Below are 13,141 nucleotides of genomic sequence, written 5' to 3'. Positions count from 1 at the left end.
GCTGTAATAATGAGTGGAGCTGAAAGTGGACCATTGCATATAGATCAAGAGTGAAAGAAAGCATCAGTCAACTGGCTGGATGTAGATGACAGCATCATTACTAATGTTGGACGACCAGAACCGTACCCTATGGCTTAATGGCTACTTGGTCACATAAAAGCAGCTGTATATAACAAGAAACATGTGTATATGGTTAATGTTCCCTAGATGAAGACAACTAGTCACCAACATACAGCCACAAACGTCTCAGAGGTACTGCAGACATGTCTGTGTGACAAACTGGGCCCTTGACCAAGACGTAATGCAATGCAACGGTTAAATACTTTGGTGACTGACAAAATTAGGGAAAGGCTTAGTTTTTATTAATCACACTCTGTAACTTGTGCATTCATATTATTCTGGAAACTTGACATGTACAAGTCACAAAAATGTTTCTCAGACACGTTTATAAATGCATGCATTATTGTGGGGGGGGACTAAGCTAACATATGAAATTGTTTTAAGATGGTCACACCATCATTTTAGGACCCCTGTAGGTATACATTTGTTTTATTTAATTTGGTCTTTATTACTATAGCCCATAGAAACACATTGAATAACAAACACATTCATAAATGGCAAAACAGACAGAACAAACACATTCATAAATGGCAAAACAGACAGAACAAACACATTCATAAATGGCAAAACAGACAGAACAAACACATTCATAAATGGCAAAACAGACAGAACAAACACATTCATAAATGGCAAAACAGACAGAACAAACACATTCATAAATGGCAAAACAGACAGAACAAACACATTCATAAATGGCAAAACAGACAGAACAAACACATTCATAAATGGCAAAACAGACAGAACAAACACATTAATAAATGGCAAAACAGACAGAACAAACACATTCATAAATGGCAAAACATGATCATAAGGAATTAGGTGTTGAAGTGTCTATCCTATATTTAGGAGATACAAGAAACTCAGGAAATATTTGTGTTTTTTAGACACATATTTAACCCCTTTAGTCTCTTGTTACAACATACATTCATACTCCCATTCACTTTTTACACGGGTCCCGGGTTTCCTTCAGTCTCATGACATTTGTGAGGGTTGTAAAAAGCAGAATATCCCCTTTCCATAGTGGGATCATAATAGTTTGTAGCCCAAACGGTTCGGTACCTGCAGACAGAAGCTGTCACATCAGCTGAACCGACTTCCCACTGTGATCGTGTGGGTCTACGCTTTCCATAGAGTGGTCATAATAGTTTGTAGGGCAAACTGTTCGGATGCTAAAGACATTATCATCAGAAGGCTGATTTTCTGGATGTCTCATGGTCTGACAAACATCTCTGTATCCCGGCCACCTTCCACCGCGGGTGTGGAAGGATGATATCGGTGGATTGAGGCGCTGCCCAAGGAAAATGATTTCTCTAGCTCAAACTGACACATTTTAATGGCTATTTAAAAAAATTATGTTACTTAGATTGACGAACGGGCGCGTCAATAGGAGTAACAGAGGCGTTATAAAGTAACAGTGCATGTCACTCAGTCAGGGAGAAAAGGTGAAGGTTAGTTAAGAAAGCAAAAGCAAAGAGCAGTAAAGTAGCTGCCAGTCTTTCCCATGTGGCATAACCTCAATTGGATACCGTCAATGGAATTGAAAGCAGCATAACTGATTGGGGAAATTAAAAAGAAAATAGTGTCTGTTTGGGAATATCACAAGACTGCATTTTCAGCCCAGAGAATGATGCCAAAAAACATAGAGCCTCCTAATCAGCCACATTAATCAGACGAATAAGTGGTCGAGGGCATTACAATAAATTACATCAGTCAGGAAATTGAACTGCAGTTTGATTGTTTCCTCTATTGTTCAATCTTCATTAGATTGTGAGGAATTATATAACCCCTAAACACAACATTATTGCTGTGATCAGATGGATGAGTCACTACACATCATTGTAATCCGCTGCATTTCATTACTAGCAAACAATAGAGACATAGAACTGGCTTTAGGCTGAATAAAAGGTAATGCACTACATTGCACACCAGTGGAGGCTGCTGAGGGGAGGAAGGCTCATAATAATGGATGAAATGGAGAAAATGGAATGGTATGGAAAGTGTGATACCATTCCATTGTACTCCATTCCAGCCATTGTACTCCATTCCAGCCATTGTACTCCATTCCAGCCATTATAAAGAGCCATCCTCCCCTCAGCAGCCTCCACTGCTGCACACTCTTGCTACTATGTCTTAGTCTGAAAAATATGCATTTTTACTTGAACTATGAATCAGAGAAAAATATGATTTAAAAAAAAAAATAGTTAATTAAGAAACAAGTCACACACCCGCCATTTGAAATGCCATACTACACTTTGTACTGTTGGAAAGGAAACCTTTTGTTGCTGTTTAAATGTCCTTTTCCTACTGATACTGCCCATAAAGGTTAATGTGGTATCTGTAGTCCTCAAACTCAGGTATGGAGCGAAAATATGTTCAAATTCATTATACATTTTTTCCCCCTTTACTTAACCAGGTAGGCCAGTTGAGAACACCTTTATTTAACCGGGTAGGCCAGTTGAGAACACCTTTATTTAACCGGGTAGGCCAGTTTAGAACACCTTTATTTAACCAGGTAGGCCAGTTGAGAACACCTTTATTTAACCAGGTAGGCCAGTTGAGAACAAGTTCTCATTTACAACTGCGACCTGGCCAAGATAAAGCAAAGCAGTGCGACAAAAACAACAACACAGACTTACACATAAACAAACGTATAGTCATTAACACAATAGAAAAAATATATGTACAGTGTGTGCAAATGTAGAACAGTAGGGAGGTAAGGCAATAAATAGACAATAGAGGCGAAATAATTACAATTTAGCGTTAACACTGGAGTGATAGATGTGCAGATGATGATGTGCAAGTAAAGATACTAGGGTGCAAAACAGCAAGAAGATAAATAACAATATGGGGATGAGGTAGTTAGGTGTACTATTTACAGATTGGCTGTGTACGGGTACAGTGATCGGTAAGCTGCTCTGACAGCTGATCCTCAAAGTTAGAGAGGGAGATATAAGACAAAGAATGCTTCACAGACAGTGTTTTACAGTGAGTTTGTCTTTGATAAGAAGCATGGAAAGATTAACCAAGAGAGAAACCCAAAGAGATGATCCTTGTTCTGTATGGAATACACTGGCATTTCTTCTCAGTGTTCTTGTACAGTACTAGGCCTTCCAATCAAACTCTGGCACAGACTTTCAACATTTCATTTGGTATCAAGCAGATATCTGCTGGCCCTGGCTACTCTCCATGTGGAATCCATTTAGGGGAGGTTATGGACGACAAAGATATCTTGCAAAACAAGTTAACAATCATGTTTCCTCCCCCGAAGATGTCACGCCATTCATACTTCTACTTTAACACAAACACACTCTTTATGAATGCAAGCAGTAAAAACCCTTTCCTGTATAGCAGTCACTTGGAATAATGATTTCAATATAATCATCAAATTGCTAAATTACTCCCAACTCAACAGGACTGGACCAACAACAAGGTGTATAGTGTAGAGAGAGAGAGAGAGAGAGAGAGAGAGAGAGAGAGAGAGAGAGAGAGAGAGAGAGAGAGAGACGTGGGCCCTGGCAGTAAACACCCAAAATACTAAAATAATGATTTTCCAGAGAAGATCCAGATCTCAGGGAATTAGACCAAAGTTCACAATTGGTACAAAATATATATAGTACTGCACACACTACAATTACTTAGGTTTAAAAATAAGCTCAACTGGGCACATTAATGATACAGTGAATGAACTGAGAGACAAAACAAGCAGGGCATTCTACACCATTAAAAAACAAACTCAAATTGAATGTGTCATTGAACCAATTGCACTTTATGGCAGCTAGGTGTGGGGTCAACTTGCAAAAAAATATTTCAACCAATGGGACAAACACCCCATTGAAACCCTGCATGCAGAGTTCTGTAAGATTCTCCTACGTGTCCAGAGGAAAACTACAAAAAATGCATGCAGGGCAGAGTTAGGCCAATATCCACTAATAAACTCCAAAAAGAGCAATTCAGTTTTAGAAACATCTAAAATACAGTGACCCCCTCTCATATCATTACCAAGCCCTGCAATACCAAGAGCTGAGCAAAAAATATAGTCCCCTCGTCCAGCTGGTCCTGGGGCTGAGTTCACAAACCTGTTCTACTAACACACTGAAGCCTCAGGACCAGAACATCCAGTCAATCAGATCAAAACAAATTACAACACAGTCCAAACAAAACATCATTATTTATTGGGAAACACAAGCACAAAGCAAAATGCTGTGCTATCTGGCCCTAAATCGACTATACACCGTGGCAAACTATTTGACCATGGTTACTGATCAAAACCTTAGAAAACCCTTGATGGGGGCCTCCCAAGTCGGGCAGTGGTCTTGGGCACTGCATAAAAGTGCTAACTGTGCCTCTATAGATCCTGGTTCGAGTCCAGGCTCTGCCGCAGCCGGCCGCAACCGGGGGGGTTGGCTGGGTCGTGTTTTGGAGGACACGGCTCTCGACCTTTGACTCTCCCGAGAAGCAGCAATGGGACAAGAATGTAACTACTAATTGGATATCACGGAATTGGGGAGAAAATGGGATTAAAAAATATTTAAATTTGACAATTTTAAAAAACTTGAGAAAGTACAGGCTTGCCATTGAGAAGGGTAGACACAGGAAAACAAAGGCTGTGCAACCACTTCACTACAGCAGAACCCGAGATAGAGAGTTTCATTTCCCCTTATTCAATGTTTCAAAGACCTCTCTGATAAGGATAGGCTATATGTGCTGTTGGGTCGGGGACACAGAGAGCTGTGGGTTGGCAGCGCACTACATTGGTGCCTGCCATAAGATCAGGGACAGTGTCCTTTATGCTTATTGTTATTGTTCAATGTATGGTTATTTTGACCCTTGGTTATTATTGTTACTGTTGTCTAGTTGACAATATTGATTATTATTATTAATTATGTTAATATTTTAAATCTTCGAAGTAAGCTTTGGCAATACGTACATTGTTACATCATGACAATAAAGCAAACTGAATTGAATTGAGAGAGAGAGGGGAGAAAGACCTTAGAGCGAGAGAAGCAGAGCGAGAGAGGCAGAGCGAGAGAGGCAGAGCGAGAGAGGCAGAGCGAGAGAAGCAGAGCGAGAGAGACAGAACGAGAGAGAGACAGAGATAGAGAGAGATAACACATGTTATTCAATCTGACCTGCCACTTTGAGCACGCTCTGAGAGGTGTGGGTAATGGGTGAGGTCACGCCCACAGGAGGGTGGCGCCCCTTCTTATTAAAGTTCCCTGGCTGACCCAGGATCTGGGGCTTCCTCAGTTCCCCTTTGACCTCTGCATCCTCACTAGCACCCTCCATGGGTCTCGAGGACTTCCTCCACTTGCTGGGGGTCTCGGTCTTGAGGCTCCCAGTTTCGTAGCTGCCCCCGTCCATCTTGCGTGCGGCCTTGGCATCCTCACTGTACCAGGACAGGCCACTTTCCACCAGGGAGCGCTTCTCAGCATCGGTGCGGAGCTGCATAAGGACATAGGGACATAACCATTGAGATATGAAGTATTCTGCAAATGGAAAAATTATATTTGTATGGTCACAATGGTAAACACAGTGTTGAAGTCAATTCCATTTCAGTTCAATCAATGAAGAAAAATTATCGAAATTCAGATTTAGGAATTCTTGAATTTTCTGAATTTAATTTTTTTATTGTAGGGGTCATGTGAGAGGCAGCCAGGTGTGGTGTGTGTGCGTACATATGAGACACTGTGTTTGTTATCTCTGCCAGAACCTCAGTTTACACTCAGTAATCTCTGCTGTCCCGTCTGAGTGCCTGTCTGCATTTCAGAGAAAGAGCATGTGGGAGGAAACTGATAAGCCTGTACTGTTTAACATCAGAGATTCACTGCAGTCACTATGTTATGATCTGCAGCGTCTTTCACTGCAGTAGTCGCTAATAGAAATAATGAATCAAGGATGAATCATGTTCTCCTTTAAATCCCATAATGGATGATCAGTCTTTTTGACTTGGCGTTCTGAAGCCACATTACATACTCATGACATGCATTGTGGATGACGTGCTACATGAAAGGTTGGTCAATCTGGGCTGATTTAACAGTGTACTCGATTCCAAATGCCCCAGTCTTGCTTCAGCTATTTTCACAATGTTTTTCAACGCCCTCCCCTTTCTAGGCCACTGCTACCATATTACGTAACGACTGCTCTTTCGTGGTCTGCGGGGCAGGCACAATATTAACTGTCCAATTAAACTAGAACCAGCTGAGAATGATTAACTCTGACCTTTCCTTACAATAACGTTCAGCACGGTGGCCAAGGATGGGAATGGCTAAAACAATATAGTACCTTCCTGTAGGGCACAATTCACCTCAACTCTATTGAATCACCTCTGCTCTCCTCTTTGTTGAGCAGCGCAAGACTCATTCATCAAAACAACAAGGACACAATGCTGTTTCACCTAACGCGTCCCTGAGCAGAAGTCTGTTAATACAAGGTGGACACTGGTTTAGTGGGTAAGTCCATAGATAGAAACTAAAACAGGATACACACGTGCTCAGGTCTGTTCAATGCTGGTCTGACAAATCTGATTCCACACTTCAAGATTGCTTTGATCACGTGGACTGGGATATGTTCCGCATTTCGGCGAACAACAACATTGATGAATACGCTGATTCGGTGAGCGAGTTTATTAGCAAGTGCATCGGTGATATTGTACCCATGTTAACTATTAAAACCTTCCCCAACCAGAAACCATTGATTGATGGCAGCATTCGCGCAAAACTGAAAGCGTAAACCACTGCTTTTAATCATGGCAAGGTGACCAGAAACATGACCAAATATAAACAGTGTAGCTATTCCCTCCGCAAGGCAATCAAACAAGCTAAGCATCAGTAGAGAGACAAAGTAGAGTCACAATTCAACAGCTCTGACTGTAGACCCTGTGGCAGGGTCTACAGTCAATCACGGATTACAAAAAGAAAACCAGCCCCGCCGGGGACACCGACGTCTTGCTCCCAGACAAACTAAACAACTTCTTTGCTCGCTTTGAGGACAATACAGTGCAACTAACACGGCCCACTACCAAAACCTTCAGGCTCTCCTTCACCATAGCCAACGTGAGTAAAACATTTAAACGTGTTATTAACCCTCGCAAGGCAGCCGGCCCAGACCAGCAAGCTGGTGTCTTTAAGGACATATTCAATCCATCCCTGTCCCAGTCTGCTGTTCCCACATGCTTCAAGAGGGCCACCATTGTCCCTGTTCCCAAGAAAGCTAAGGTAACTGAGCTAAATGACTATCGCCCCGTAGCATTCACTTCCGTCATCATGAAGTGCTTTGAGAGACTAGTCAAGGATCAGATCACCTCCACCCTACCTGACACCCTAGACCCACTCCAATTTGCTTTCCGCCCCAATAGGTCCACAGACGACGCAATCACAATCAAACTGCACACTGTCCTAACCCATCTGGACAAGAGGAATGCCTATGTAAGAATGCTGTTCATCGATTACAGCTCAGCATTTAACACCATAGTACCCTCCAAATTCGTCATTAAGCTCGAGATCCTGGGTCTCGACCACACCCTGTGCAACTGGGTCCTGGACTTTCTGAAGGACCGCCCCCAGGTGGAGAGGGTAGGAAACAACATCTCCACCCCGCTAATCCTCAAGACTGGGGCCCCACAAGGGTGCGTTCTCAGCCCTCTCCTGTACTCCCTGTTCACCCATGACCGCGTGGCCATGCACGCCTCCAACTCAATCATCAAGTTTGCAGACGACACTACAGTGGTAGGCTTGATTACCAACAATGATGAAACGACCTACAGGGAGAAGGTGAGGACCCTCGGACTGTGGTGTCAGGAAAATAACCTCACACTCAACGTCAACAAAACAAAAGAGATGATTGTGGACTTCAGGAAACAACACCTCCCTATCCACATCCACGGGACAGTAGTGGAGAAGGTGTAAAGTTTTAAGTTCCTCGGCGTACACATCACAGACAAACTGAAATGGTCCACCCACAGCATGGTGAAGAAGGAGCATCCTCAGGAGGCTGAAGAAATGTGGCTTGTCACCGAAAACACACTTTTATAGATGCACAATTGAGAGCATCCTGTTGGCTGTATCACCGCCTGGTACGGCAACTGCTCCGCCAACAACCATAAGGCTCTCCAGAGGGTAGTGAGGTCAGCACAACACATTACTGGGGGCAGTCTACCTGCTCTCCAGGACACCTACACCACCCGATGTCACAGGAAGGTCAAAAAGCTCATCAAGGACAACAACCACCTGAGCCACCCCAGAAGACGAGGTCAGTACAGGTGCATCAAAGCGGGGGCCGAGAGACTGAAAAACAGCTTCTATCTCAAGGCTGAGACTGTTAAACAGCCATCACTAACATTGAGTGGCTGCTGCCAACATACTGACTCAAATCTACAACCACTTTAATAATTTTATTATTATTATTATTAATTTAATAACATTGGATGTTATCACTAGTTACTTTTTATTTATTTATTTATTTTACCCCTTTTTTTCTCCCCAATTTCACAGTATCCAATTGTCCGATACACAACCCAACCAAGCCGCACTGCTTCTTAACACAGCGCGGATCCAACCCGGAAAGCCAGCTGCACCAATGTGTCAGAGGAAACACATTGCACCTGGCAACCTTGATTAGCACGCACTGCGCCCGTCCCACCACAGGAGTCGCTGGTGCGCAATGAGACAAGGATATCCCTACCGGCCAAGCCCTCCCTAACCCGGGCAACGCTAGGCCAATTGTGCATCGCCCCACGGACCTCCTGGTTGCGGCCGGTTACGGCAGAGCCTGGGCGCGAACCCAGAGTCTCTGGTGATACAGCTGGCGCTGCAGTACAGCGCCCTTAACCACTGCGCCACCCGGAACTTTAGAATGTTTACATACCCTACATTACTCATCTCATATGTATATACTGTACTCTGTATCATCTACTGCATCTTGCCTATGCCGCACGGCCATCACTCATCCATATATTTATATGTACATATTCTTATTCATTCCTTTACACTTGTGTGTATAAGGTAGTTGTGAAATTGTTAGATTACTTGTTAGATATTACTGCACAGACGGAACTAGAAGCACAAGCATTTCTCTACACTCGCATTAAAATCTGCTAACCATATGTATGTGACCAAGTAGCTACAACATTGTACCAAGCGATAAGATGAAAATACTGTACTTGGCTATTATGCCGAAATATGACCAATTGATTGTAGGTACTATGTCGCTGCTTTGAGAGCAACATACCGTATCTAATGGGTTATCCTGTTGTGAATTGGGGGGCTGCGAGGATAAAAAATTGGGCACAGTAGACTTTGGCAGCACACCTACTTAATGTGATATAGTCACAGATGGCTCAGTCAGCTATACTAATCCCCATGATTCATCACTCTCTTCTCTCTGGGATGAGGACAAGGACAGCAGGAAGAAGCAGTGTTGCCACAGTAACACCAGGAGTGACAAGATGCCTGCAAAGCATTTTTCACCTGTGGACAAAGACCTGCCTCTCCCCAATGTCAATATGCCTTGTTCATTGCTGTTTTGGTTAGTGATTATTGTCTTATTTCACAGTGGAGCCTCCAGCCCTGCTCAATATGCCTCAGCTAACCCTCTTGTCCCACCTCCCACACATGCGGTGACCTCACCTGGTTTAATTGATGTCTTTAGAGACAAAACCTTTTTCATCGTCAATCAATGCCAGGGTTTACCTCCACTGTATTCACATCCTACCATACCTTTGTCTGTGCATTATGCCTTGAATCTATTCTACCGTGCCCAGAAACCTGCTCCTTTTACTCTCTGTTCCGAACGACCTAGATGACCAGTTTTTATAGCCTTTAGCCGTACCCTTATCCTACTCCCCCTCTGCTCCTCTGGTGATGTAGAGGTTAAGCCAGGCCCTGCAGTGCCTAGCTCCACTCCCATTCCCCAGGCGCTCTCATTTGTTGATATTTGTAACAGTAAAAGCCTTGGTTTCATGCATGTTAACATTAGAAGCCTACTCCCTAAGTTTGTTTTATTCACTGCTTTAGCACACTCTGCCAACCCAGATGTCCTAGCCGTGTCTGAATCCTGGCTTAGGAAGGCCACCAAAAACCCTGAAATTTAACATTTTTAAACATTTTCCAACGAGATAGCTGCAACAGGGTGCGGAGTTGCAATCTACTGCAGAGATAGCCTACAGAGTTAAGTCTTACTGTCCAGGTCTGTGCCCAAACAATTTGTGCTTCTACTTTTAAAAACCCACCTTTCCAGAAACAAGTCTCTCACCATTGCCCCTTGCTATAGACAACATTCTGCCCCCAGCTGTGCCACATACACCATATGAGAATTGATTGCCCCCCATCTATCTTCAGAGCTTGTGCTGTTAGGGGACCTAAACTGGGACATGCTTAACACCCCGGCCATCCTACAATCTAAGCTTAATGCCCTCAATCTCACACAAATGATCAATGAACCTACCAGGTACAACCCCAAATCCGTAAACACAGGCACCCTCATAGATATCATCCTAACTAACCGGCCCTCCAAATACACCTCTGCTGTCTTCAACCAGGATCTCAGCGATCACTGCCTCATTGCTTGTGTCCGTAATGAGTCTGCGGTCAAATGACCATATCACTGTCAAATGCTCCCTAAAACACTTCAGTGAGCAGGATTTTCTAATCGACCTGGCCCGGTTATCCTGGAAGGATTATGACCTCATTCCGTCAGTAGAAGATGCCTGGTTATTCTTTAAAAGTGTATTGCTCACAATCTTAAATAAGCATGCACGTTTCCCAAAAAATTTATCCAGGAACAGATATAGCCCTTGGTTCACTCCAGCCTTGACTGCCATTCAACTGTTCTGCCTTCGGCTATGGAACCCTGACCTCTTCACCGGACGTGCTACCTGTCCCAGACCTGCTGTTTTCAACTCTCTAGAGACAGCAGGAGTGGTAGAGATACTCTTAATGATCGGCTATGAAAAGCCAACTGACATTTACTCCTGAGGTGCTGACTTGCTGCACCCTCGACAACTACTGTGATTATTATTATTTGACCATGCTGGTCATTTATGAACATAATCTCCACCCGGCACAGCCAGAAGAGGGCTGGCCACCCCTCATAGCCTGGTTCTTCTCTAGGTTTCGTCATAGGTTTTGGCCTTTCTTGTGAGTTTTGCTAGCCACCATGCTTCTACACCTGCATTGCTTGCTGTTTGCGGTTTTAGGACTGGGTTTCTGTACAGCACTTTGAGATATCAGCTGATGTACGAAGGGCTATATAAATACATTTGATTTGATTTGATTGACCAGCACAAAAACATCCTGTGGCGTACTGCATTAGCATCGAATAGCCCCCGCGATATGCAACCAATAGGAACCAATATACACAGGCAGTTAGGAATGCGAAGGCTAGCTTTTACAAACAGAAATTTGCATCCTGCAGCACAAACTCCAAAAGGTTCTGGGAGAATAAAGAAGTCCATGGAGAATAAAAGCACCTCCTCCCAGCTACCCACTACACTGAGGCTAGGATACACTGTCACCACCGATAAATCCAAGACAATTGGTTTCCAAGATAATTGCAATCTGGTTTCCAAGCTGGTCATGGGTGCACCTCAGCCACGCTCAAGGTCCTGAACGGTATCATAACCTCCATCAATAAGAGACAATATAGTGCAGTTGTATTCATAGACCTGGCCAAGGCTTTCGACTCTGTCAATCACCATATTCTTATCGGCAGACTAAACAGGCTTGGTTTCTCGAATGACTGCCTCACCTGGTTCACCAACTACTTCTCAGACAGAGTTCAGTGTGTCAAATCGGAGGGCCTGTTGTTCAGACCTCTGGCTGTCTCTGCCACAGGGTTCAATTCTCGGGCCGACTCTTTTCTGTGTAAACTTCAATGATGTCGCTCTTGCTTCTGGGGATTCTCTGATCCACCTCTACGCAGACGATACAGTTCTGCTTCTGGCCCTTTGTTGGACACTGTGTTTAATTAACCTCCAGACAAGCTTCAATGCCATATAACTCTCCTTCCGTGGCCTCCAACTAGAGGTCGACCGATTATGATTTTTCAACACCGATACCGATACCGATTATTGGAGTACCAAAAAATGCCGATACCCATTAATCGGCCAATTGTTTTATTTATTTATTTGTAATAATGACAATTACAACAATACTGAATGAACACTTATTTTAACTTAATATAATACATCAATAAAAATCCATTTAGCCTCAAATAAATAATGAAACATGTTCAATTTGGTTTAAATAATGCAAAAACAAAGTGTTGGAGAAGTAAAAGTGCAATATGTGCCATGTAGAAAAGCTAACGTTTGAGTTCCTTGCTCAGAACATGAGAACATATGAAAGTTGGTGGTTCCTGTAAACATGAGACTTATATTCCAAGGTAAGAGATTTTAGGTTGTAGTTAATGTAGTATTTGTAGGACTATTTCTCTCTATACCATTTGTATTTCATATACAGTACCTTTGACTATTGGATGTTCTTATAGGCACTTTAGTATTGTAACAGTATTGCTTCCGTCCCTCTCCTCACCCCTATCTGGGCTCGAACCAGGAACACATCGACAACAGCCACACTCGAACCAGCGTTACCCATCGCTCCACAAAAGCCGCGGCCCTTGCAGAGCAAGGGGAATAACTACTCCAAGTCTCAGAGCGAGTGACATTTGAAACGCTATTAGCACACACCCCGCTAACTAGCTAGCCATTTCACATCGGTTACACCAGCCATTAGGCTGATAGGCTTGAAGTCATAAACAGCGCTATACGAGACTTTGGTCATTAATATGGTCGAATCCGGAAACTATCATTTCAAAAACAAAATGTTTATTATTTCAGTGAAATACAGAACAGTTCTGTATTTTATCTAACGGGTGGCACCCCTAAGTCTAAATATGCCTGTTACATTGTTCAACCTTCAATGTTATGTCATAATTAAGTAACATTCTGGCAAATTAGTTTGCAATGAGCCAGGCTGCCCAAACTGTTGCATTTACCCTGACTCTGCGTGGAAAGAACGCAAGAGAA

General features: G+C 43.2%; 1 protein-coding gene across 1 annotated transcript in view; it reads right to left on the bottom strand.

Moving 5' to 3' along the window:
• Positions 1 to 13,141, bottom strand: part of LOC115142363 (neuron navigator 1-like) — a 145,347-nt gene that overhangs the window by 51,299 nt on the left and 80,907 nt on the right. The window contains exon 8 of the mRNA XM_065002012.1: positions 5,250 to 5,562. Coding sequence (XP_064858084.1) covers positions 5,250 to 5,562 — 313 coding nt within the window. The remainder of the gene's footprint in view (positions 1 to 5,249; positions 5,563 to 13,141) is intronic.

The sequence above is a fragment of the Oncorhynchus nerka genome, linkage group LG15 (assembly GCF_034236695.1).
Source record: "Oncorhynchus nerka isolate Pitt River linkage group LG15, Oner_Uvic_2.0, whole genome shotgun sequence".
NCBI lineage: Eukaryota > Metazoa > Chordata > Actinopteri > Salmoniformes > Salmonidae > Oncorhynchus > Oncorhynchus nerka.
The sequence above is the reverse complement of the archived record's forward strand: the minus strand, read 5'-3'. Positions and strand labels throughout refer to the sequence as shown.